A 26,785-nucleotide genomic window follows, 5' to 3' on the forward strand; every position below is an offset into this window, starting at 1 on the left:
TGGCTTCCTTAGGAGGAGTCCGAAATGGATCATCCTCTTGGCATTTTTAGCTCAAGATGGTTGTAAACACTTCAGCCTTTTCTTCTCAGAAGATCAAGATGTAGAATCAGTTTGGGTGGAGATAAGAAATAATAAGGGAAAGAAATCACTGGTGGGAGTAGTACGTAGGCCCACTAACGGTGACTACACTGCAGGGCAGCATATAAATCAATAAAAAATGGAGGCTTGTAAGAAATACTGCAATAATCATGGGTGAATTTTATCTTCATTTTGATTGAACAAATCAAATTGGCCTTGAGGAAGAGTTCAAAGAGTGTATTTGGGATGTTTTCTTCGAACAATACAATGTGGAACCAACGAGGAAGCAGACTATTTTAGATCTGGTAATGTGTAATGTGACTGGATTAATTAATGATCTCATAATAAAGGATCCTCTTGGGAAGAGTGATCATAACATGGTATAATTCCAAATTCGGTTTGAGGCTGAGAAACTTGGGTCTCTGAACTTAAAGGCAATTACAAAGGAAGAGTAAGACGGTAGATAAGCAGTGGCAAACATTTAAGGAGATATTTTATAACTCGCAGCAAAGATGTATTCCAGTGAGAAAGAAAGACTCTTAAGAAGAATGAACCAGCCATGGCTAACTAAGAAGTAAAGGATGGTATCAGATTGAAAACAAAGGCATACAATGTTGCGATGATTAGTGGAAGGCCAGAAGATTGGGAACTCTTTAGAAAAGAGCAAAGAACAACTAAAAAAAAGGAAAGGAGATAGATTGGGAATAAACTAGCAAGAACTATAAAAAGAGACAGTAAGAGATTCTACAGGTATATAAAAAGGAAGAGAGTAGCTAAGTTGGTCCCTTAGAGGATGAGACTGGGGAATTAATGGGAAATGGAAATGGCAGAGAATTTGAACAAATATTTTGTATCAGTTTTCACTGTAGAAGACACTAAAAGCATCCCAATAATGGATAATCAAGGGGCTATGAGGAGAGGGACAAGGTGGACAAGTTCCCTGGACCTAATGACCTGCATCCTATGGTATTAAAAGAAGTGGCTACAGAGATGGTGGCTGCATTGGTTGTAATTACCAAAAATCCCTGGATCCTGGAGAGGTCCCAGAGGATTGGAAAACAGCAAATGTAATTCCCCTATTTAAGAAATGAGGGAGACAGAAAGCAGGAAACTGTTAGCCTAACATTAGTTATTGGGAAAATGCTGGTGTCCATTATTGAGGAAGTAGCAGCAGGACATTTAGAAAATCATGATACAGGCAAGCAGAGTCAACATGGTTTTATGAAAGGGAAATTATGTTTGACAAATTTGTTGGTGTTCTGTGAAGATGTAACGAGTAAAGTGAATAAAGGGGAACCAGTAGATGTCGTGTATTTAGATTTCGAGTAGGCATTTGATAAGGTGCCACATAAAAGGTTACTGCGCAAGATAAAAGCTCACCGGGTTGGGGGTAATATATTAGCATGGATAGAGGATTGGCTAACTAACAGAAAACAGAGAGTCGGGATAAATGGGTAATTTTCAGGTTGGCAAACTTCCTAATGGGGTGCCACAGGGATCAGTGCTGGGAGCTCAACTATTTACAATCTATATTAATGACTTGGATGAAGGGACCAAGTGTAATGTAGCTTAATTTGCTGATGATACAAAGATAGGTGGGAAAGCAAGTTGTGAGGAGGACGCAAAGAATCTACAAAGGGATATAGACAGGCTGAGTGAGTGAGCAAAAATTTGGGAGATGGAATATAAAGTGGGAAAATGTGAGGTTATCCACTTTGGTGGGAAAAATATAAAAGCAAATTATTATTTAAATTGGGGAGAGATTAGAAAATGCTGCAGTACAGAGGGATCTACGGGTCCTTGTACATGAAACACAAAAAGTTAGCATGCAGGTACAGCAAGTAATTAAGGCGGCAAATGTAATGTTGGCCTTTATTGCAAGGGGGCTGGAGTATAAAAGTAGGGAAGACCTGCTACAACTGTACCGGGTATTGGTAACACCACACCTGGAGTACTGCGTACAGTTTTGGTCTCTGCATTGGAGGCAGTTCAGAGAAGGTTCACGAGGTTGATTCCCCACATTGATTGTCTACAAACACATTATCACACTGAAAGATACAGAATGAATCTCAGACTTGCACCCCATCTCAGTGACTGACAGATACAGAATTAATTTCATACACACTTACCGTATCAGAGAATGACAGATTCAGAATGATACCCAACATACCACACGGTACCAGTGACAGACAGAAAAGGAATGAAAGCCACACTCACATACTGTAACAGAGACTGAGATGATGAATGATTCCCCCACTTCTCCACCTTTGCCCAGTCATTTGCCTCCTTTACGTCTTCCAGACATGATGATTCTTCACAGGAACATAAACTGAATGATAAACACATCTGGATGGCGAGAGTTTATGAAGCCAGCCCGGATCTAGTTGAAAAAGGCAGAGCGTGCGAGAGGCAAGGAGGAGCCAGAATCAGGGTGAAAGGTTGGGCAGAGACAGCGGCCTCTGAGCTTCCAGATCTGCCTCCAGGCTTCACGCTCCAGCATTGAAATACTTGCCTGCTCCTCCCCCGTACCCTCTCCCCGCCAGTGTTTAAACCGACGGGAAAGGCACAGGCGAGCATCCCTCCGCCAGCGGCTGCCGTTTCCTCTGTGCTGGGCTGATGACCGTTGAACTCATCAGGGAGCGGAGATATCCCGGGCCAGAGTAAGGGAGCAAACAGCAGCCTCCTTACAGCAGCTCATCACATTGGGACTGTGTCCACAGATGGGCTTTGTGTCGGGGTATCGGGGCCTGCTTGTAAGAGGCAGAGTGGAGCAGGAAGTAATTCGGGAACATGGAGTGATTGGGGGAAGGGAGCAGAGATATCCCGGGCTGTGTGTGTACAGTGTAAGGTAACAGAGAAAGTTAATCACCGCACTCTTTCAAATCATTGCTGCTTTTGACCACCAAATCAGTAGTGAATGTTCCTGATTCAGTCCCAATCTCACAGTATCTGTTGTTCTTGAACATTGAACAGTGGAAACACAGCCTGACAGTGAGAATGTGAGGAGTGTCACAAAGTGCATCTATTGCAGACACCAGGACAGAAGTGTGAAAATGGACATTTCAAATTCGGTAATTTTGTTTCGGGTGCGTTGAGTTCTCCAGAACCGTGTTGAAGGTGATTGAGAGATACATTGTCGCTCCCTCAGATAAATCAGGATCCGGGCTCTGTGACATTCTATTAACTGCACAGGCCCTTAACTCAGTTCCTATAGACTGAGAACAATTGTTGTACAGCCCAGGTAGCTGTGGTTATAATCCAGAAAGCGATTCAGAATTTTACAGGTAGTCCTGTGGGAGTGGAAGATATAAACCTCAACTGTATCAATTGGGTGATCCCATTCATGGACCAGTGCTGGGTTTGAGTTGTGTCTGGATGCTGATAACTTTCTATAGAACCGTCCTACGCACCTGGTGTGGAAAATCTGAGTGTCGCTGCACTGCAGTGAGGTCAGACAAGGACACTGTTTGTATCACAGTTTCCTCTCTCCAGATACTTTACTTTATTATAAACATTACAACTTTATTTTATATTTTCCCCATGAGCTGTCCATATCATAACTAATATTGTTCTGGTATTATTCTCAAAGCAAAATACTTCAACAAGCCAGAATAAATGTGATATTTCCTCCACCCGGAACACAAGGAAAAGTGCAGGCAGCTCCTTCTCGCACACAGGAAGTACATTATCACTCAAAGCACAGAGACACAGGACTGGCCTCAATCCTATTGTCACAGGCAGCAGAAGCTGTCAGTCCAACGGTGATCCGAAGTGGCTGAGTTACATTGTGAATCTTACAGCCACATGGAGCAGTAGGATCAGAGAATACTGATAGGGGAGACTAGGACTAGGGGACATAATTTTAGAATAAGGGCCGCCCATTAAAAACTGAGATGAGGAGGAATTTCTTCTCACAGGGTTGTAAATCTGTGGAATTTGCTGCCTCAGAGAGCTGTGGAAGCTGGGACATTGAAGAAATTTAAGACTGAGATAGACAGTTTCTTAACTGATAATGGAATAAAGGGTTATGGGGAGCAGGCAGGGAAGTGGACCTGAGTCCATGATCAGATCAGCCATGATCGTATTAAATGGCGGAGCAGGCTCGAGGGGCCATATGGCCTACTCCTGCTCCTATTTCTTATGTTCTTATGCTGTTTCACCATTGAAACATATCACTTTCATAGACCAGATACTGAAATATATAGAATAAAATTCACACTTGCACATCAGAAACTGATAGGTCTAGATTAAAACCCACACTCAGACCGGAAACTGACAGGTACAGATTAAACCACACACTTTTTACCAGAAACTGATGGTTACAGATTAAACCCCACACATATACCAGAAACTGACAGGTACAGATTAATCCCTACTCTCATATCAGAGACTGAAAGGTACATCTTAAAAACCACTCTCACATACCAGAAACTGACAGGTACAAAATATCACCCACATTCATATACCAGAAACTAATAAGTACAGATTAAAATCCACTTTCACATACCAGAAACTAACAGGTACAGGATATACCCATACTCTCATACCAGAAACTGACAGGTACAGATTAAAGCCCACAATCATAAACTAAAAATTGATAGGTGCAGATTAAACTCCACACTCATATACCAGAAACTGACAGGTACCGAATAAAATACACATTACATATTCCAGAAACTGACAGGTTCGATTTAAAGCACACACTCACATACCAGAAACTGACAGGTACAGATTAAAACTCAAACTCACATACCAGAGATTGATAGGCACAGAATATAATACCCACTCGCATATTAGAATCTGATATGTACAGATTACACCCCACACTCATACCACACACTGACAGGTACAGGATAAAACCTACAGTCACATACCAGAAACTGACAGGTAAATATGAACCCCACCGTCATATAACAGAGATTGACAGTTACATAATAAAATATACAGTCATATAACAGAAACTGACAGGTACAGAATAAAGCCCACAGTCATATACCAGAAATTGATAAGTACAGATTAAAGACCACACCCACGTACCAGAAACTGACACACATAGATTAAACCTCACATTCACATACCAAAAACTGACAGGTAGATATTAAACCCACACTCATATACCAGAACCGAGAGGTACAGATTAAAATCCACACTCACATAGCAGCTGACAGGTGCAGATTAACCCGACACTCTCATACCAGAGACTAACGGGTACAGAATAAACACCACACTCAATACCAGAAACTGACAGGTACAGATTAAACCCACAATCACATACCAGAGATTGACAGGTACAGAATATAATACACACTCGCATATTAGAATCTGATATGTACAGATTACAGCCCACACTCGCATCCATCATAGGCAGTCCCTCGAAACGAGGATGACTTACTTCCAGCCAAAAAGGGATGAATTCACAGGTGTTTCAATGAAGGACCTAATATTCCAGGTCCCGAACTACATGTTGAAGGGTGGAAGATGCCTGTGCGTGGATTTTTTTAACGTGTGGTGGCCGTTGCACACCAGCCACCACACGGGCTTGGCAGAGCTAGGTCTTGGTCCAGTGGCAAGGATTAACCAAGACGACTGGAGACCAGCTCTGCTGCACGGACCTAGTGCGCACACATATCGCAGTGTGGGCTGGCCCGTGCTGCCCCTGGGCCCTCGCCTTTTCTGAGCCTAAGAGGAGATCTGACAGAGGTCTTTAACATTATGAAGGAGTGGGTGTGGTGGGTGTGGAGAAACGTTTTTCACTTGTGGACAAGTCCAGAACAAGGGAGCATAAATATAAGATAGCCAGTAACAGATTTGGGAGGAAGTTCTTTACAGAGAGTGGTGAGAATGTGGGACTTGCTGCCACGGGGAGTGATGAAGCAGAGAGCATTGATGCATTGAAGGGGAGGCTTGATGCATTCATGCGGGAGAGGGAAACTAGGGCAGGGTGGGAAGAGGCAATTAGAGTGAGAGAGGGCTAGTGTGGATTATAAACACCAGCATTGATCAGGCGGGTGAGTGGGCTGTTTCTGTGCTAGAGATTCTTCATTTCCAACACACAAGCAGCAGGATGCAGCGCTGCCCCGATTAATGATTAACTTCTTCGTCTTGCCACGATTAAAAATTCGATCAAAATGAATTGAAAAATCCAAAGATCAAGAGGTAAAGCTCACAGTGCCAGTCACCTCAAAAGAAGAGAGACTTGCATTTCTATAGCGCCTTTCATGACCTCAGGACATCCCAAAGCGCTTCACAGCCAATGAAGTACTTTTGAAATGCAGTGACTTTTGTAAGGTAGGAAAGGCGGCAGCGAATTTGCGCAAAGCAAGCTCCCACAAACAGCAATGTGATAATGACCACTCTATCCGTCCCATCCGAAAGGACAGAAATGAGGGAGAGGAGAAGCGATGAATCAGAAGTGGTCATTCCAAAGTTTAAAAGCCCAGAGACCGACCGAGGAAGGGAGGACTGGAGGGAGGTGAGGAGAGACACAGTTTTAAGGTCATGGGAAAGAGCGAGTGGGGAGCTGAATTTTGACACACCGGAGGAGGAGGAAATGGTGTAGAGGACGTGGGGGGCGGGGCGGGGGGGTGGGGGGGGAGGGGGCGGATTTTTGCAGCTCAGGAAAATTCAGAGGAGCAAATGTTTGAAGACAAGAAGTTCGGAGGAGCCCAGACCAGAATTAATTCCACTGGTGACACTGGCGGCCCAGGTCACCCATTCTGTTTACCGGCTGCGCTTTCCCAGCTGTACATTAACTGGTTTCAGAGCAGAACGCGCGGCCAGAAATCAGTCTGTTCCCAGGAGCGACAATGATTAACTAAAGATTCTGCGTTTTACCTTTCATTCTAGTTTCCTGTGTCCCATTAAAAACGACTCCACGGGATGTGGGCAGTGGGTGGATTGCGAAGCGCCGTGGAGTTTTTTAAAAACTTTATAAAAAGGAGTCTTATTACACACAGCTCGACATGACACCGTAAAAACAAAACCTGCTACATAAAACCCTTAAGTGAACAAGATTGGTTTTATTCCACTTTGGCCACAGTCCAGACTTCATCTGGTGAAACTGCTAAAGGAATCTTTCAATTCACCTTATTACACATTGAAAAGTCTAAAAATATATGTATTTGTTTTGTAGCCAGCACTATCGCCTCCCACACAAAACTTCAAAAACAGCCGAAATGCACCCAACTCCTGTGGCTTGCTTTCAAGTGCTGCTTTTAAACTGAGCTCAGTTAGAAACAGAATTAACAGTCTCAGACATTTAACCCCACACACACAAGACTCGTTTAAACTGATCCTCTGTATTGTAGAAGACAACAGAAAGCTTAAAACGCAACAATTTGCAAACCAGCCCTTGCAGGACGTGGGGGGAGGGGGGTGGGGTGTAGAGAGACAGGAGTAAAAATAGTTGCATTGAAAGCATCTGGCAGCACCAGTCTGGTCGCAATTAGTGCATCAGAGGCAGCATTAAAGCAGGGCAGAGCTGGAAGTAAAACTGCTCCACTCTGCAACATAATCTTCCTGCAGAGTTCCACACCAAGACATGAACTCCACGCAACACAATTCGAGTTCTCCTCCGACCTTGCACTTAAATTATCCGATCCTGCCCAGCACTCACCTTTAAAAAGAAAAAAGTATTGAAAGAGCGGTATTTTAGTCCTTTAATAATCAGCTGGAATTCTGTGTGGTTTGATACACGGTCGACCTTTGCTGCAGCCTTCCACGGTACAGAGAGTGTATGTGTTTGATCCAAAGTAGTTAGTACGACGCGTCAGGCTCCCCTGGTCAAATGCTCATCTTTACTTAATCCTTATTTCAAATTGGGCTCAGGGCCTGTACAGGTACATATTAAAACCTAAACTCATATTCCAGAAACTGACAGGTACAGGATAAAACTTACACTCACAAACCAGAAACTGGCAGGTACAGAATAAAACTTACACTCACATACCAGAAACTGGCAGGTACAGATTAACCCCACAGTCATATAACGAAAACTGACAGGTACAGAATAAAGCCCACAGTTATATACCAGAAATTGATAGGTACAGATTAAAGATCACACTTACATACCAAAAACTGACAGGTAGATATTAAACTCACACTCATATACCAGAACCGAGAGGTACAGAATAAAATCCACACTCACATAGCAGCTGGCGGTGCAGATTAACCCCACACTCACATACCAGAGACCAACGGGTACAGACTAAACACTACACTCAAATAATAGGGACTGACAGGTACAGAATAAAATACACACTCACATACCAGAATCTGACACCATTAGCTCCGGTGAGATCCAGACCGCCGTGCGTCTGCTGCTACCCGGGGAGTTGGCCAAGCACGCCGTATCGGAAGAGACAAAGGCGGTGACCAAGTACACCAGCTCCAAGTAAAACTCCACGCTGTCCTGACAGAACCAGAAACACAGCGGCTCTTTTAAGAGCCACCCACAACCTCTCTGAAAGACCCTTTAGACTCAATTTACTGTAATTATTTCCTTAACAAGTGTGTTTGAGAACCTTTGCAGTTCCAGCTGTGGATTTAGTTTTGAATTCTCATAAGCAGCTTCACTGTCTAGTTCGAAGTTAGGACCGCTGTTGAATTTCCCGCCATTCAAGCTACAAACACGGTTCCTCGTCGCTCTTTCCCATTTACAGCGCCTGCCGAGGAATTAAGAGCTTGTTCAGGGGATGAGACTCAGATTTCAGTCACCTCATTCTCTCGCAAGCCCTTTTCAAGTTTATTCTTCAATTCCTGTTACGGGTCAATCCGTTTATTAACCCGAGACTTCCCGCAGTGTAACAACCCAGAATGGGAGTTCTTACAGAGACCAGAACGGGGGCAGTTTGAGCACTCTGTCCCTCTCCTCTTTTCACAGAAGGACTCCCAGTTCTGGTCTCACTCCCGCCTGTGCGGAGGATCGATCCATGATTTGTGATTCCCAACTTTTACACAGTTTGGGCTGGAATGTGTCCCGTTACAGAGTCAGTGGGGATTGATTGCCGTCCGTTACAGACAGTTTGAAAGTGAACGCGCATTTAATCCTGATTGTAACAGCCTGGAATTTGTAAGGGAAATATAGAATAAAATAAACGGAAGTCAAACCTGGTTGTAAATCTTTGGCTAATGGTGAATTTATTAACATAATCCGCACTTTAAAAAATTATTGGCGGGGTTTTTGAAATTAAAAATAATTCGGGGTGTGATTGTTGACAGGAATTTCTGCCCTCGTTTCATTGGTGGGCTCAACAGACAATGGGTAAGGCGAGAGACTAACATTCAGCGGCGATTTTAGTAAAGAATGATCATTACTGGAAGAGGCAAAGGAGGCAAAGTACTGGGTAAAGACGGAGCCAAACGGCATCGTAAAGTGCTCCGTGATAACATCCAGGGCATCACCAAACCAGCCATCCGCCTGGCTCGCCGTGGCGGTGTCAAGCGGATCTCGGGCCAGATCTACGAGGAGACCCGCGGGGTGCTGAAGGTTTTCCTGGAGAATGTGATCAGGGATGCGGTCACCTACACTGAGCACGCCAAGCGCAAGACGGTCACAGCCATGGATGTGGTGTACGCTCTGAAACGGCAGGGCCGCACTCTCTATGGATTCAGCGGCTGAACAACGCGACCTTTCCCCCAAGAACAACACAAAGGCTCTTCTCAGAGCCATCCACCGCCTCACAGAGAGAGCATTTTGTTCTGTATAGATATGTTTTTTGCCAAGATTTATATTGTGGTGTTAGGTGTTTTAAATTAGCATGTACACGATGGACGGAATGGCCTTTTAGTCTTCGAATCATGGACATTTACAACACATTCCAGGTGAAGGTAATACTGAAACAACTAATGTAATTAGAACATAAGAACATAAGAAATAGGAGCAAATGTAGGCTATACGGCCCCTCGAGCCTGCTCCGCCATTTAATACATCATGGACTCAGGTCTACTTCCCTGTCCCATAACCTCTTATTCCCTTATCGTTTAAGAAACTATCTGTTTCTGTCTTAAATTTATTCAATGTTCCAGCTTCCACAGCTCTCTGAGGCAGCAAATTCCACAGATCCACAACCCTCAGAGAAGAAATTTCTCCTCAACTCAGTATTAAATGGGCGGCCTCTTATTCTAAGATTAAGCCCTCTAGTTCTAATCTCCCCTAGCAGTGGAAACATCCTCTCTGCATTCACCTTGTCAAGCCTCCTCATAATCTTATATGTTTCGATAAGATCACATCTCATTCTTCTGAATTCCAATAAGTAGAGGCCCAACCTACTCAACCTTTCCTCATAAGTCAACCCCCTCATTCCGGAATCAACCTTGTGAACCTTCTCTGAACTGCCTTCAAAGCAAGTATATCCTTTCTTAAATATGGAAACCAAAATTTCCAGGTGTGGCCTCACCAATACCCTGTACAACAGTCGCATACTCCATCCCCTTTGCAATAAAGGCCAAGATTCCATTGGCCTCCCTGGTAATTTGTTGTACCTGCATACTAACCTTTTGTGTTTCATGCACAATTACCCCCAGGTCCCCTGTGCTGCAGCACTTTGCAATCTTTCGCCATTGAAATAATAACTTGCTCTTTGATTTTTTTCTGCCAAAGTGCATGACCTCACACTTTCCAATATTATACTCCATCTGCCAAATTCTTGCTCACTCACTTAGCCTGTCTATGTCCTTTTGCAGAATTTTTGTGTCCTCCTCACACATTGCTTTTCCTCCCATCTTTGTATCGTCAGCAAACTTGGCTGCATTACACTCGGTCCCTTCATCCAAGTTGTTAATATAGATCATAAATAGTTGGGGTCCCAGCACTGATCCCTGTGGCATCCCATTGGTTACTGATTGCCAACCCGAGAATGATCCATTTATCCTGACTCTCTGGTTTCTGTTCATTAGCCAATCCTCTATTCATGCTAATATATTACCCCAACCCCGTGAACTTTTACCTTGTGCAGAACTTTTATGTGGCACCTGTCAAATGCCTTCTGGAAGACCAAATTTACCACATCCACTGCTTCTCCTTTATCCAACCTGTTCGTTACATCCTCAAAGAATTCCAGCAAATTTGTCAAACATGACTTCCCCTTCATAAATCCATGCTGTTACATCCATGTTACAGCAGTGACAGATAAGAAAGGTGTTGAATTTAACGATGGGAGGAAGGCAGCATCAGGGCGGAAGGACAGTGAGGGTCCCTTGCCCTCACAGAAGGACTCCCAAGTCCTGATCAGAAGTGACCCTCAGATAATCTTGGTTACAAAGCGGTCAATGTCTCGAACATGTAGAAATCTAGAACGACAAACACAGCAGCGAGTTTGCTGTTCAGATATATATATATATAGGAAAAAACATGAATGAACCTTCCTCATAAGTCCGGCCGTCATTAACCATTTTTTGTCTGAGAGCAGAACAGAAACATAAAGAACGGTGTATAAATCGGGAGGGGATGTAAGTGATGACCTAATTCAAGAATTTGAGATTGTGGCGAGCAATAAATCTGATTGGATGTTTAAAGAGACCAATCAGAGAGATGCAGAACAATGGGAATTGACAACGCGCCAATGAACCAATCACAGTCATTGCCTTCGCCCATCCCTCATTAGCATAGGGCTGTGGGCGGAGTGTGGGGTTGCCTATATAATGCTAGCCTGGAGCAGAATTTCCTTCATATCCGTGCCTGACTGAACAAGACGATGCCCGAGGAAAAGAAACCAGCTTCGAAAAAGGGTGCCAAGAAAGTCATCAAGAAAACACCACCGAAGGGCGGCAAGAAGCGCAGAAAGTCGAGGAAGGAGAGTTACTCCATCTACATCTACAAAGTGATGAAGCAGGTTCACCCCGACACCGGCATCTCCTCCAAGGCCATGGGCATCATGAACTCCTTCGTGAACGATATTTTTGAGCGCATCGCGGGTGAGGCTTCCCGCCTGGCCCATTACAACAAGCGCCGCACCATCAGCTCCCGGGAGATCCAGACCGCCGTGCGCCTGCTGCTGCCCGGGGAGCTGGCCAAACACGCCGTGTCGGAAGGGACAAAGGCGGTGACCAAGTACACCAGCTCCAAGTAAAACTCCACGCTGTCCTGACAACAAACCCCAAACACAACGGCTCTTTTAAGAGCCACCCACAACATCATTGAAAGAGCTGCACAAACACATCACCCTTCAGATTGAATTTACTGTAATTATTTCCTGTGTGTGAGAACCTTTGTAGTTCCAGCTGTAGATTTAGCTTTGAATTCTCATAAGCAGCTTCACTGACGGGTTCGACCTTGGCGACGCTGGAATTTCCTGCAGTGAGTAAACTACAAACACGGGCCCTGGTCGCTTTCCCTTTGCTCTCAGACCCGTTCATTCACAACGCCTGCCGACGAATTTATTTTGGGGGGCGGGGAAACTCCGATTTCAGTCACACAGTCTCACTCAAGCCCTTTTCACGTTTTGTTTTATTCCGTTGCGCTCAGTCCGTTTATTAACCCGAGACTCCCCGCAGTGTAACAACCCAGAATGGGAGTTCTTAGAGACTAGAACAGGGGCAGTTTGAACACACTGTCCCTCTTCTCTTTTTACAGAAGGACTCCCAGTTCTGGTCTCACTCCCAGAGCAGTTCCTGTGAAAACAAGTTCACTTTTACAAAGATGGAGCTGGAATGTGTCCCGTTACAGAATCAGTGGGGACTGAGTCCCGCCCGTTACAGACAGTTTGAAACTGAAGCCGAATTTAATCCTGATTTTAACAGGCTGGAATTTGCAAGGGAAACATGGAATAAGATAAAAGGAAACAAATTGTTTAGAAATATATGGCTAATGGTGAAGTTACTAACATAATCCGCAATTTTAACAATTATTGGCGGGATTTTTGAATTTTAAAAATCGTTAGGTTCTGACTGTTGGGAACCAATAATTTCAGCCCTGCTTTCATTGGTGGACTAAACAGGCTGTGATTGGTCATCGGAAACGGCCAATGAAATCCACGACTGATTGACCAATCACAAATTCGCTCCCTGCATCCCTCCAGAAGGTATAAGAAGGGCAGATATGGGAGGAGCTTCTCATTCCTTGTCTGAACCTGCGGATTGTGGAAATGTCTGGAAGAGGAAAAACCGGCGGTAAAGCTCGGGCCAAGGCCAAGTCTCGCTCCTCCCGGGCCGGATTGCAGTTTCCTGTGGGCCGTGTTCACAGGCTCCTGCGAAAGGGGAACTACGCCCAGCGTGTGGGTGCCGGAGCCCCGGTCTACATGGCTGCTGTGCTCGAGTATCTGACCGCTGAAATCCTGGAGCTGGCCGGCAACGCGGCCCGTGACAACAAGAAGACCCGCATCATCCCCAGACACCTGCAGCTGGCCATCCGCAACGACGAGGAGCTCAACAAGCTGCTGGGAAAGGTGACCATCGCTCAGGGCGGGGTGCTGCCTAATATCCAGGCTGTGCTACTGCCCAAGAAAACCACCACTTCGTCCAAGACCAAGTAAAGCGGACAAGATTTAATCTAATAACCCAAAGGCTCTTTTCAGAGCCACTTACAGTATCTGAAAGGGCTGCTGACTGTATTATTGGAGACCTTCAGTTCAGTTACCGACAAATTGGTCTGTTTCAGACCTGTATGCGGGAGTTTTCAGTTCCTGGTATCTGCATTACGGTTCTCTGCTCACACAAACTGTTCTAGTTAGCAGCGAATAATTAAACTACAGTTGTCAGAGACTCAAAACTTGTATAAATACCGCAACCGGTTCCTTAAATATTCTTTAGTCTATCAATGAAAGCTGTATGAAGAGAGTCGGCGGTTATTAAACGGGCCTAGTTTAATTCTAGTCTGGTTTGAGAGTTGCAATGCTGGTTCTGTTCCCGGGAGCTCCCGGGCTGTGAATTTCTCCTTAGCCGGTCAATTTAGACCTACACTGAGCAGCCAAGCGCAAGACGGTCACTGCCATGGAATTGGTGTTCGCTCTCAAACGACAGGACCGCACTTTCTATGGATTCAACGCGACCCTCTCCCCCAAGCACAAAGCAAAGGCTCTTCGAAGTGCCACCCACCGCCTCACTGGGAGTGGGGGAGGGGGGGGGGGGGGTGCCGGAGGGAGATATCGTTGATTTTCATTTTGTTCTGTATGTTTTAAGTCCGCATATGCACGATGGATGGTATCTCCTTTTAGTTTCAGAATTATAGACATTTATCATCGAAGCTTCCAGCACGGAAGGAGGCCACTTTGGCCCATCGTGTCCGTGCCGGCCAACAAAAGGTTATCCAGCCTAATCCCACAGGTTACGGCACTTCAAGTGCACATGGTAAGGGTTTTTGCCTCGACCACCCACTCAGGCAGTGAGTTCCAGACCCCCACCCTCTGCGTGAAGAAACTTCCCCTCTAAACCTTCTGCCAATTACTTTAAATTTATGTCCCCTGTGCTCACGGAAATAGGCCGTTTACGGCACAACTCTTTTGAGGAAAACATAATAAATTAATCCAAGTGCTCCCCCCCCCCGATCTGGGGGACACTCCAAACACTTTTCACGTGCCCTTTTTTTTTGATGATTTTTGTGGGGGGTTTTTTGGGCAGTAAAACCATAATTTACAAGTGTCCCCTATAAAAGGGGAGGGGGACACTAAAACCCAGCAATTAAAACAAATTAAACTTTAAAACATATAAAATCATATTAAAATTTGGTTGCCTGGGGTGACAATGCACTCCAGTCCCTCCGGCGCCCACCTCTCGCGGAAGGCCGCGAGCGTACCGGTGGACACCCTGTGCTCCATCTCTAGGGACACCCTGGCCTGGATGTAAGCATGGAAGAGAGGGAGGCAGTCAGGCTGAATGACCCCCTCTACCGCCCGCTGCCTGGACCAGCTGATGTCACCCTTGGCCATGCCCAGGAGCAGTCCTACAAGGAGGCCTTCAGACCTACCCGCTCCCCTCCGCACAGGGTGCCCAAAGATCAGGAGTGTGGGACTGAAGTGCAGCCAGAAATTGAGGAGCAGCCCCTTGAAATAATGGAACAGGGGCTGCAACCTCATACATTCACTAAAAACATGGAACACGGACTCTTCCAGACTGCAGAAATTGCAGGCGGCCTGGGAGCCCGTGAACCGGCTTAAAAATTTTATTGCATGGGACTGCTCCATGCACCACACTCCAGGCCAAGTCCCCGACAAATAGTGGGAGGACTCCCGCGTAGAGTGCACTGCATCGGGGACCCCCGCCTCCTCCGGACGGCAAGATGGTACGCCATGGCGTGTCTGGATGGCAGACGAGGATGGCAAGGTTGAGAGTGTGCAGGAGCAGCCCGTACAGGAAACCCCTCCGCGCGGAACTGAAAGGCACGGAGGGGATTTCTCCGAGGCGGCTCAAGTTGTGAGGCGCCGGCCCCCGAGGGAGGTTCCGGGGTTTGGCGCGATGAGGAATTCCGTCCGGACGGGGGTCAGTTCGAACGGGATCTCCCCATGTGCTTGAGCCTCCTCGACACACCTAACGGAGTCAGGGCCCAGAGCTGTTTTTAGTGACTCGATGGCATCGGCCACGCGGCCAGTATGTCTGGCGCCATCCAGCCCGCTCCTCCGCCATCGAGCAGGTCCCTGACCCTGGTCACCTCACCAGCCACAGCCCTCTCGTCCGACTGCCACCTGAAACCTCGGTCGTGGAGGTACGGATTCCCAAGCAGCGGTTCCTGCAGGACAGCCGCCACTCCAGCCGGTGGAGAGCTGCGCTTGGTGGAGACTTTGTTCCAGACTCTGATGTGTTTCTGGTAAAAGACAGGCAGCCCCTGGATGGCGGTACTGATGCTCCCCAAGCTCACAAACAGGAGCTGCGTGTCGTAGTTGAGGCTGTGCTGCTGGCAGAAGAAATACGTCGCCAGCGCACGCCACCAAGGAGGGGGCTCAACGTAAAGGTATCTCTGCAGGGTCTGAAGACGGAAAGTCGCGAGCTGGGTGCTGATGCATACCAACGACTGACCGCCCTCCCTCAGTGGGAGACTCAAGACCGCTGCAGAGGCCCAGTGCTTCCTGTTGTTCTAGAAGAAGTCCACCAGCTTCTTCTGTATCTTGGCGACAAACGCAGGGGGAGGGGTCAAAGTGACCAGCCGGTACCACAGCATAGTGGCCACCAGCTGGTTTATGACTAGCACTCGACCCCTGTAGGACAGCACTCGAAGCAGTCCTGTCCAGCGCCCTAGGCTAGTGGCGACCTTGTCCTCCAGCTCTTCACAGTTCACTGGCCAGGCTTCCTCTTCGGGGCTAAGGTAGACTCCCAGATAGAGGAGATGGGTCGTGCTCCAAGCAAAAGGCCTGAACTCCTCCGGCAGGGAGTCCACCCGCCACTGATCCACCAGGAGTCCGGAACATTTCTCCCAGTTGATCCTGGTGGAGGATGCGGCCGAGTAAATCGCCTGGCACTCACACATCCTCCGCAGGTCAACGGGATCCTCTACCGTGAGGAGCATGTCATCGGCATAAGCCGAGAGGATGTCCTCCATGCCCGGCCCTTGCAGAGCCAGCCCCGTCAACCTCGTCTGCAGGAAAGGCTCCACGCAGATGGCATATAACTGGCCGGACATGGGGCATCCCTGGCACACCCCTCTCCTAAAGCGAAGGGGCGCCGTCAAGGACCCGTTAACCTTAATCAGACACTCCGCGGCGGCATACAAAAGTCGGATCCGGGCGACGAAATGCGTCCCGAACCCGAAAGCGTGCAGAGTTCTGAACAGATAGTCATGATCCACCCTGTCGAACACCTTCTCTTGGTCTAGAGATAGGAAAGCGACTGACAGACCAGCCTCCTGGGAGTGATGGATGAGGTCCCGGACCAGATGGATGTTATCATGGATTGTCCGGCCTGGGACCGTGTAGGACTGGTCATGTGGTCCAGCACGGCGCCAAGGCGAGCAGATATCACCCTGGCAAAGATTTTGTAGTCCGTGCTGAGGAGGGAGACTGGGCGCCAGTTCTTAAATAGGCGGAGATCGCCCTTCTTCGGCAGCAGGACGATAACTGCCCTGTGCCAAGAGAGGAGCATCTCCCCGGTCGCCAGACTTTCCCCCAGGACCCGCATGTAGTTGCCCCCCAGGACGTCCCAGAACGCCCTGTAGAACTCCACGGTCAGCCCGTCCAGCCCCGGGGCTTTTTCCCTCGAGAGCCGGTTGAGGGCGCTGGTCAGCTCCGCCAAGCTTAGCGGAGCTTCCAGATTTTCACCGCACTCCGGGCCGACCTTCAGCAGGTCCTCCCACAAAACTCTATGCGCTTCCTCGCTGGACGGCTCCAGAGAGAACAGAGCCCCATAATATCCTCGGGCCCTGTTGCTGACGCCCTGTGGATCCGAGATGAGAGAGCCGTCGTCGGCCAGCAGCGTCAAGAGCTGCTTATGGACACCCTGTTTTTTTCCAGCGAGTAGAAGAAGGGGGAGCCGTGGTCCAGATCCCACAGGAATCAGATCCGTGACCTCACAAACACGCCTCGGGACCCGACAAACTGCAGGTCCTTCAGGGCAGCCTTCTTTGCTTCATACACCGTCCGCAGGGCCGGGTCCTCGACGACTTGACCGAGACGGGATTCCAGGTCGAGCACCTCTTTTTCTAGGCGCCCGACCCTGGCCGCCCGCCCCTTGGTCGACCCCCTCACATACTCTTGGCAGAAGACACGGACGTGAACCTTGCCCACGTCCCACCATAACCTCAAGGAGGAGAAGCCCCCCTGCTTCCTTCTCCAGTCAGCCCAGAAACGACGGAAAGAGGCCTGGAACCGCTCGTCCTCCAGCAGCTGGTTGTTAACATGCCAGTACGCGGACCCCATTCTCGCGCGGAGCGAAGCGAGCTCCGCCCACACCAGGTGGTGGTCCGAACACGGCACCGGCTGCATGGAGGCCGCCGGAACACAGGAACTGTATGCTCAAGATACATAAAGGCGGTCAATTCTGGACCATCCTACTCCAGGCCTCACCCAAGTAAAGGCGCTGGAGTCGGGATGGAGATTTCGCCTAATGTCCACCAAGTCGAAGGACCTGACCAGGTCCCTCAACTTCTTGATCACTGTCATGCTCTGCGGGGCACCGGAACGGTCCCTCACCTCGAGGGTGCAGTTGAAATCCCCTCTGAGGACAATGCAGTCACCGACGGAGCCAAGAAGAGCGGACACTTCTTCAAAGAAGCGCGTTTGCTGCGGGCCGGGCACAGGGGCGTACATGTTCACGAGATGGAGTGGCACGTCCCCCAAGCGAACTGTGACATGCAGCAAGCGGCCTGGCATGGGCTCCTCGACCCCCAAGATCTCCGGCTGAAAATGCGGGGCCAGCAAGATGGCCACCCCACAAGAAGTGGCAGTGAGGTGGCTCATGCGGACCTCTCCTTGTCATTCCAGGAGCCACGTGGCTTCATCTCCCGGAACGGTGTGTGTTTCTTGCACGAAGCACACCACATATTTCCCCTCCCACAGGAGCGAAACATTGTTAAATCTACGGCATGCCTCTCTGCCGCCATTGATGTTGAGGCTGGCTATGGTTATCTTCATGACAAAAGCATAGTGCAACCTCTACCTTAACATATTGTGGGAGGGTGGGGCAGAGGAGTCGTTTGTTGACCTCCACTCCCTCAGCAGCCCAGCGAGGAACGTTTTGAACTGGCGCAGCTCAAGGCTTTGCGCCTTAGATAAGGGCCCGCCCGTGGCCATGGTTTTAGTGGCAGCACGGACGGACCTGATAAGGAGCGCCGGCTCGGACTATTTTTCCAGGGCCAGATGGGCTCGGTTGCGGCAACCCTGGCTCTGGACCATAAAGTCCCGGAGCTCCTTTACAGGAATGAGGGGGGATTCAGCAGCGGGCACGAGGAGATCCACCGCCTCACTGGCCATGGACTCGAGATCTTCTCCCGCGCCCTCCACCGAGTCCCCATCCCCCTCCAGGAGGGCACCGCCAGCATCCGGTCCATCGACTGCCCGAGGTACGGGAAATGGCCCAGCCGCTGCATCCGGCCATGGCTCTGCTCCAATCCCACCCCTAGGAGTCCCCACTGGGCTCTTTTAATTGTGGTGCTGGGTCAGGAAGCGGCAGCGGAAGGGGTTCCCCCTCCACCCCAGGCACCGGGGAACATGGAGAGACCTGGTCGAAGAACCGCTCCAGGTCCTCCAAGTCCCCCAGCTCCAAAGTTGGGGGCGAGGGTTGGTGTTCTTCCCCATTCCCACCATCACCCCCCAGCCCAGCGTGTGTAGGTTCTTTAAAATTATTAAAATCTTCTTTATCTGCCGGATCGAGCAACTCCCGGGGGAAGTTGGATAATGGCTGGGCGGGCTCAGGTTCGGCCTTTTCGGCCCCGCCCGCCTCAGTCCCCGGGACGCCCGACCCGGCAGCGACGCATTCCTCCACTGGCCCCGCGCCCCCCACGACAGGCACGCCATCCCCGGGAGGCAGAGGCTGGGCAGCCTCGACTGTCTGACCCTCCCCGGGGACAGATTCCCCCCGCCTACGGCGCAGTTTGGGGGCACTGGTGGGGGACACGGGACATGCGGCGGGCACCGACTCCTCCGCGGAGGGAAGTTATTCCCCCTCCGCCTCATTGGAGCGGCGCCTCCTTTTTTGTCTGGTGGGGCGTGGAGACAGGGATAACTCAATGTCTGCCGAGCCCTCCCGCTCCGTCCCCCCCTTTTGCTTTTCTTGCCCGCGCCCGAGCCCCTCTGCGGTATTGGACGAGGGCTCGGGCACGGGCTCAAGGCACCCCGCGCTCGCTGGTGACAGGGGTGGGCCGAGCGCGGTGATGGGGCTGTCCGGTGCACTGAGGGGACGCACCTCAAGGTATTTCACCTTCCTCCGTGCCTTCCTTCTGCCCGGCTGCTCTCCCTACCCCCCGCTGGAGGCCATGAAGACAAAGGCCTCCAACGATGTCCGCGCATCCACGCGGACGCTACTAGGGGGAGAGGTGGTGGTGGCGCCAGCCTTGGCCGCCTTTGGTGTTTTGGCGGCCTTGGAGGTGGGGCAGTTCTTGCGAACGTGCCCCACCTCCCTACAAGCATGGCACCGCATGCCGTCCGACGTCCAAAAGATGCGATAGGCAGTCCCCTCATGCACCACATTGAAGGTGCCCTCCATCGTCTCCTCCAGCGCCAGCCGGATAAAAAGCTGGCGGCGGAAGGAGAACACGTGACGCAGGCTGGTCTCCCTGAGGCCGAGCGGTATCGGGTTAATCCCCGATTTACCTCCCCCAGTTGATATAGGTGGGGGAGCAGGAGCTCAGCGGGAACAAAGGGCGGGACATTCGAAAGAATGACCCTCTGCGCGGTGGCCTCGAGAGGGTCCACCGGCAGGAACGCCCCGCCCACCGTGAGCCCCTTTTCAAGGGCCAGGGACACCGCCCGCTCTGACCCCAGGAAGAACACAGCCTTCGCGGACATCTTGGGGGCCGCGACAATGGCCGAGGGGCCGATTACCCCAGCCATCGCCCACACGCACTCCTCGATGCTCATAGTGGGGTGAGTGTAGGTCTTGACCCCATGTTTTTTAGTTATTAATCTAAATGGTGGCAGGGCAGCAGGAGGCGCCGTGGCTGCGGACACCGCCTGCGCGTACGTCTTAACTGGCCCTGCCACCGACATGGATGGGGTTGCCATCATGGGGTCCCTTTAAGGGCTACACGCACCCCAAAGTCACAGGCCTTAATGGTCTTAATAGGCCTCGTTAAATGTGTGAGCTCTTAATGAGGCACACCTCTCCCCTGGTTAACGATTGGGGAGGGGCCTTGCTCCCTCTGCTCAGTTGTCTTGATTTTTTAATTAGGAGGAAAGAGGTCTCAGGGAGAGAGGGGAGAGACAGAGAGAGAGAGAGATAGAGTGAGTGAGGGGGGGTGGGAAAGAGGGAAGCTGTGAGGGCAGGTCTCCCCTCACAGTGCTGGGTGGGTGTTTTGCTGGGGTGTACTCCCCAGATGGCAAAATAACACAGTCTTATTAGGTGGTCTTCGGGTGGGGGGGTTTCTGCCTCGACCACCCATTCAGGCAGTGAGTTCCAGACCCCAACCCTCTGCGTGAAGAAATTTCCCCTCGAAACCTGCCAATTACTTTAAATTTATGTCCCCTGTGCTAAGGGAAATAGGCCGTTTACGGCACAGAAGCTACGGCATATTCCAGGTGAAGGTAACACTGAAACAACTAATGTAGTTACAGCAGTGACAGATAAGAAAGGTGTTGAATTAAACGGTGGGATGAAGGCAGCATCAGGGCGGAAGGACCGTGAGGGCCTTTTGCCCTCATAGAAGGACTCCCAAGTCCTGACCAGAAGTGACCCTCAGGCAATCTCGGTTACAAACCGGTCAATGTCTGTCGAACATGTAGACATCTAGATCGATAAAGAATAGAATATGGCTCGGGAGGGGATGTAACTGATGACATAATTCAAGAATTTGAGATTGTGGCGAGCAGTAAATCTGATTGGATGTTTAAAGAGACCAATCAGAGAATTACAGAACAATGGAAATTGACTACGCAGCGAGTGAACCAATCACAATCGTTGCCTTCACCCATTCCTCATTAGCATAGGGCTGTGGGCGGAGTGTGGGGCTGCCTATATAATGCGAGCTCCGAGCTAAGTTTACGTCATGTCTGCGTTGAATTGAACAAGACGATGCCTGAAGAGAAGAAATCAGTTACTGCCAAGAAAGGCGCCAAGAAAGTCATCAAGAAAACACCACCGAAGGGCGGCAAGAAGCGCAGAAAGTCGAGGAAGGAGAGTTACTCCATCTACATCTACAAAGTGATGAAGCAGGTTCACCCCGACACCGGCATCTCCTCCAAGGCCATGGGCATCATGAACTCTTTTGTGAACGATATTTTCGAGCGCATCGCGGGTGAGGCTTCCCGCCTGGCCCATTACAACAAGCGCTGCACCATCAGCTCCCGGGAGATCCAGACTGCCGTGCGCCTGCTGCTGCCCGGGGAGCTGGCCAAACACGCCGTGTCAGAAGGGACAAAGGCGGTGACCAAGTACACCAGCTCCAAGTAAAACACCACGTTGTCCTGACAGAACAAACCCCAAACACAACGGCTCTTTTAAGAGCCACCCACAACCTCTCTGAAAGAGCTGCACAAATGCGTCATCCTTTAACCTCAAATTACTGTAGTTATTTCCTGAGCAAGTGTTTTTGACAACATTTAAAGATCCAGGGTAGATTTAGATACGAATTTTCAGATAAGCGGTTTTACTGTCCGGTTCAGCCTTAGCTTCTCTGATGAATTTCCCTCCCAGTAAACTACAAACACTCCCTGGTCGCCTGTCGACGAATTATGGTCTTGTTTTAAGGGTTGAGACTCAGACTTTACTCACCTCATTATTTCTCAAGCCCTTTTCAATAAAAAAAAAATTCTAGTTAGTCAACCCGCTTATTACCCGGGGCCTGCGTGTGCAACAACCCAGAATGGGAGTTCTTACAGAGACCAGAACGGGGCAGTTTGAACACTCTGTCCCTCTTCTCTTTTCACAGAAGGACTTCCAGTTCTGGTCTCACTCCCGCCTGTGCGGAGGATCGATCCATGATCTGTGATTCCCAACTTGTACAAAGATTGAGCTGCAATGTGTCCCGTTACAGTATGTTTGAAAGTCAACCCGAATTTAATCCTGATTGTAACATCCTGGAATTTGGAAGGCAATATGGAATAAAATGTGTTTGGAAATCTTTAGCTAATGATGAATTTATTAACATAATCCGCATTGTAAAAATTATTGGCGGGGTTTTTGAAATTGAAGATTCGTTGGAAGTCGAACAATAATTTTCGCCCTCTTTTCAGTGGCAGGCTAAGCAGATGATGATTGGTCATCGGAAAAGACCAATGAAATGCAACGCAGAGCGACCAATCACAAGTTCACTCCCTGCATCCCTCCAGAATGTATAAGAAGAACAGATGTGGGAGGAGTTTCGCATTCTTTCTCTGAATCTGTGGATTGTGGAAATGTCTGGAAGAGGAAAAAACGGCGGTAAAGCTCGGGCCAAGGCCAAGTCTCATTCTTCCCGGGCCGGACTGCAGTTCCCGCGTTCACAGGCTTCTGCGAAATGGGAACTACGCTCAATGTGTGGGTGCCGGAGCCCCGGTCTACATGGCTGCTGTGCTCGAGTATCTGACCGCTGAAATCCTGGAGCTGGCCGGCAACGCGGCCCGCGACAACAAGAAAACCCGCATCATCCCCAGACACCTGCAGCTGGCCATCCGCAACGACGAGGAGCTCAATAAGTTGCTGGGAAAGGTGACCATCGCTTAGGGCGGGGTGCTGCCGAATATCCAGGCTATGCTGCTGCCGAAGAAAACCACCACTTCGTCCAAGTAAAGCGGACAAGATTTAATTTAATAACCCAAAGGCTCTTTTCAGAGCCACCCACAGTATCTGTGGAAGGGCTGCTTACTGACTTAATGGGAGTCAGAGCCCTTGAATTCATGTACCGATAGATTGGCCTGTTTCAAACCTGTAAACATAGAAAATAGGTGTAGGAGTAGGCCATTCGGTCCTTCGAGCCTGCACCACATTCAATAAGATCATGGCTGATCTTTCACCTTAGTACCCCTTTCCTGCTTTCTCTCCATATCCCTTGATCTCTTTAGCCGTAAGGGCCGCATCGAACTCCCTCTTGAATATATCCAACGAACTGACATCAACAACTCTGCCGTAGGGAATTCCACAGGTTAACAACTCTGAGTGAAGAAGTTTCTCCTCATCTCTGTCCCAAATGGCTTACCCCTTATCTGTATGGGGGAGTTTTCAGTTCCCGGTCTCTGCTCACACATACACTCTTCCAGTTAACAGCGAATAATTGAACTACAGTTGTCACTCAACAATTGTATAAATACCGCCACCGGTTCCTTAAATATTCTTTAATTTGTCTATGAAAACTAGAGAGTCGGCGGTGATGAATTAATGCTTGTAATAAAAGGGCCTAGTTTAATTCTGGTCTGGTTTGAGATAATTTGAATGCTGCTTCTGTTCCCGGGCTGTGTATTTCTCTGCTAAGCCGGTCAGTTTAGACCGCACTGCCTCAGCTAGCGATGTACACACACAGGACCCGGGTCAATTGCAGTACTTCCCAGATCTGCCTGCCCCCATTCTCCGGCAACACCGAATGGGGAAATCTGTGCTCTGCCCCGGGGAACTCGGGGTCAGAGCGACGCAAAGCCGATGTCAGTTTCTGAAAATATTAAATGACTCATTAGTTAATATTAGTCAATAACTCCCATGTGAACAGAGTTGGTATATGAACACACGATCAGTAATCAGTCCCACACCCTCTGCCCGTCCCTACAGTGGGTTAATGAACAACACGAAGCTCTGGTTACAGGAGATCGCAGCTCTTTCCTTTGCTGATTTGGTGGCTCTGAAAAGAGCCGTTGTTGCACTTGGTGCTGAAGCTTCGAGCCGAGGCAGGGAGAGTCTAGGCGCGCTCCCCGCGGATGCGGCGGGCCAGCTGGATGTCTTTGGGCATGATGGTGACTCGCTTGGCGTGGATGGCGCACAGGTTGGTGTCCTCAAAGAGCCCCACCAGGTAAGCCTCGCTGGCCTCCTGCAGGGCCATGACTGCCGAGCTCTGGAAGCGCAGGTCGGTCTTGAAGTCCTGAGCGATCTCCCGCACCAGGCGCTGGAAGGGCAGTTTGCGGATCAGCAGCTCGGTGGATTTCTGGTAGCGGCGGATCTCCCTCAGAGCCACGGTACCAGGTCTGTAGCGATGAGGCTTCTTCACTCCGCCCGTGGCCGGAGCGCTCTTCCGGGCCGCTTTGGTGGCCAGCTGTTTGCGAGGAGCTTTCCCTCCGGTGGATTTGCGCGCTGTCTGCTTGGTCCTGGCCATTTTCTGAACGGATCTCAGCACAATCTGGGGCACACAGACTGTTAATGCAGAGCCGCCTCTTGTGCCTCCTTTTAAAGTGTGTGAGGGTCCGCCCCGGGGCTGTGATTGGCTGCAACCCGACCGCCAATCAAGTTTGACCCAAGCACCGAGAGTGAAAATGAAGGGCGGGGAATACTGGCCCCTGATTGGCTGAACTGAAACTGACAGTTGGTCAATTTCAAAAAGCCCGCCAATTTCAGAATATTAACCAACAGAGATTAAAGAAACTCTAATTTCCCGCCAGCAATTTAAGAATCCCAATCTTTATAACGGCGATTGTGCCCCATTATAAGTCACCAATCCCATTCTCTGCAACATTCCGGTTTGAATTCTGTTCCATTCCCTGATCCGTCTGTACCGGGCGGGAATAAATCCCCGGTCACTGCTTCCTATAAACACAAAGTCCCGCATCCATCCCGCCAGTGCCGTCCCGTTTAACTGATTCTCAGAAACCTCACAATATGACAGGAATTAGCTATGAGGGGAGACTGTAATGTGTAAAGTGGATTGTGTATCCCGCCCGGTGGTAATTGTGACTCTCAGCCGGAGTATCTGATCTCTCATATTTACAATAGTTGTAAAATATTTAATAATTCCCATATTCCTACAGCGACTACCCTCCAAAAGTACTTAATTGGTCTTGAGATGTTCGGTGGGCGTGAAAGGCGCTATATAAATCCAAATATTTTTTTCCATTAATTAAACAGCCGAAACCATTTCCCAACCAAACTGTCCGCATTCCCATCCCCAGGTCGCTGCTCTCTCTATGAGGCGGTGGGTGGCTCTGAGAAGAGCCTTTGTGTTGTGTTTGGGGTAGGGGGGGGGGGTGGGGGCGGGGAAGGGTCGAGTTAATCAGCCGCCGAATCCATAGAGAGTGCGGCCCTGCCGCTTCAGAGCGTACACCACATCCATGGCAGTGACCGTCTTGCGCTTGGCGTGTTCAGTGTAGGTGACTGCATCCCTGATCACATTCTCCAGGAAAACCTTCAGCACCCCGCGGGTCTCCTCGTAGATCAGGCCCGAGATCCGCTTGACACCGCCACGGCGAGCCAGGCGGCGGATGGCTGGTTTGGTAATACCCTGGATGTTATCACGGAGCACCTTACGGTGCCGCTTGGCTCCGCCTTTACCCAGTCCTTTGCCTCCTTTACCTCTTCCAGACATGATGATTCTTCACTCAAACAGTCGCTGAATGAGACGCGACCTCCTCCCGGCTCCTTTTTATAGAGCCGGAGCCGACCTGACTGAGAAAGTGCAGAGTGAGAGAGGCGGGAAGGGGAGGAGATAGAGTCAGGATTGACAGACAGAGCAGAGAGCGGCCTCTGATCTTCCAGCTCCTCCTCCAACTTTCTGCAGCCGCCAATTTCAAACCGTTTCCCGACAATAGAACCGAAACACAGCGCTCCGCACAAACCTTTACAGTCTCGGAATTCATCTTCAAGGCTTCCAGGAACCTGAAGTTTTAAATAAGGTCCCGTTACAATTAACAATCGCGAATATTCCCGCCTATATACAGTCCCGTCCCTGTCAATCTCAGACCTTGTTCCATCTCCCCACACTTCCTCTCACAGACGGGTTCAGCAGTTTACAAACACCTTATTCCAGCTGATTTGGAGAATGTGGTGTTTGGGGTTTGAGTTGTGAGGCGGGGTATCTCCGCCAGTATCACCGTCTCAGACTCTCCCCCTGAATCTGTGAAATGACAATGACCAGGAACTGAGATTGGAGCCGAACACATCCCCAGTTAGTGAGGCCCGGGCCGGACATCCCATTCTCTGTGTGTTTTATTGCAGACACTGGGGGAGGGGTGGGTGCAGCCAATGTCAGCGAGTCACCAGGGATCCTGGCTTCATGTTCAATGATTTCTGTCTGAAATCTGAG

The 26,785-nt window shown here is 49.5% G+C and overlaps 2 protein-coding genes across 2 annotated transcripts; one reads left to right on the forward strand and one right to left on the reverse strand.

Moving 5' to 3' along the window:
* The first annotated feature begins 13,160 nt into the window (after window positions 1-13,160).
* Window positions 13,161-13,547, forward strand: LOC139273841 (histone H2A type 2-A-like). The gene has a single exon (XM_070890917.1). The coding sequence runs from the start codon at window positions 13,161-13,163 to the stop codon at window positions 13,545-13,547; it is 387 nt and encodes a 128-aa protein (XP_070747018.1).
* A 12,209-nt stretch (window positions 13,548-25,756) lies between these two features.
* LOC139272848 (histone H4) lies at window positions 25,757-26,068 on the reverse strand. Its single transcript, XM_070888963.1, has one exon. The coding sequence runs from the start codon at window positions 26,066-26,068 to the stop codon at window positions 25,757-25,759; it is 312 nt and encodes a 103-aa protein (XP_070745064.1).
* Between the last annotated feature and the right edge of the window lie 717 nt (window positions 26,069-26,785).

The sequence above is a fragment of the Pristiophorus japonicus genome, chromosome 9 (genome assembly GCF_044704955.1).
Source record: "Pristiophorus japonicus isolate sPriJap1 chromosome 9, sPriJap1.hap1, whole genome shotgun sequence".
NCBI classification, from domain to species: Eukaryota; Metazoa; Chordata; class Chondrichthyes; family Pristiophoridae; genus Pristiophorus; species Pristiophorus japonicus.

What these genes read in the sequence shown, in the direction of transcription:
- LOC139273841 (XM_070890917.1), top strand. Translation starts at nt 13,161, where the DNA reads ATGTCTGGAAGAGGAAAAACCGGCGGTAAAGCTCGGGCCAAGGCCAAG.
- LOC139272848 (XM_070888963.1), bottom strand. Translation starts at nt 26,068, where the DNA reads ATGTCTGGAAGAGGTAAAGGAGGCAAAGGACTGGGTAAAGGCGGAGCC.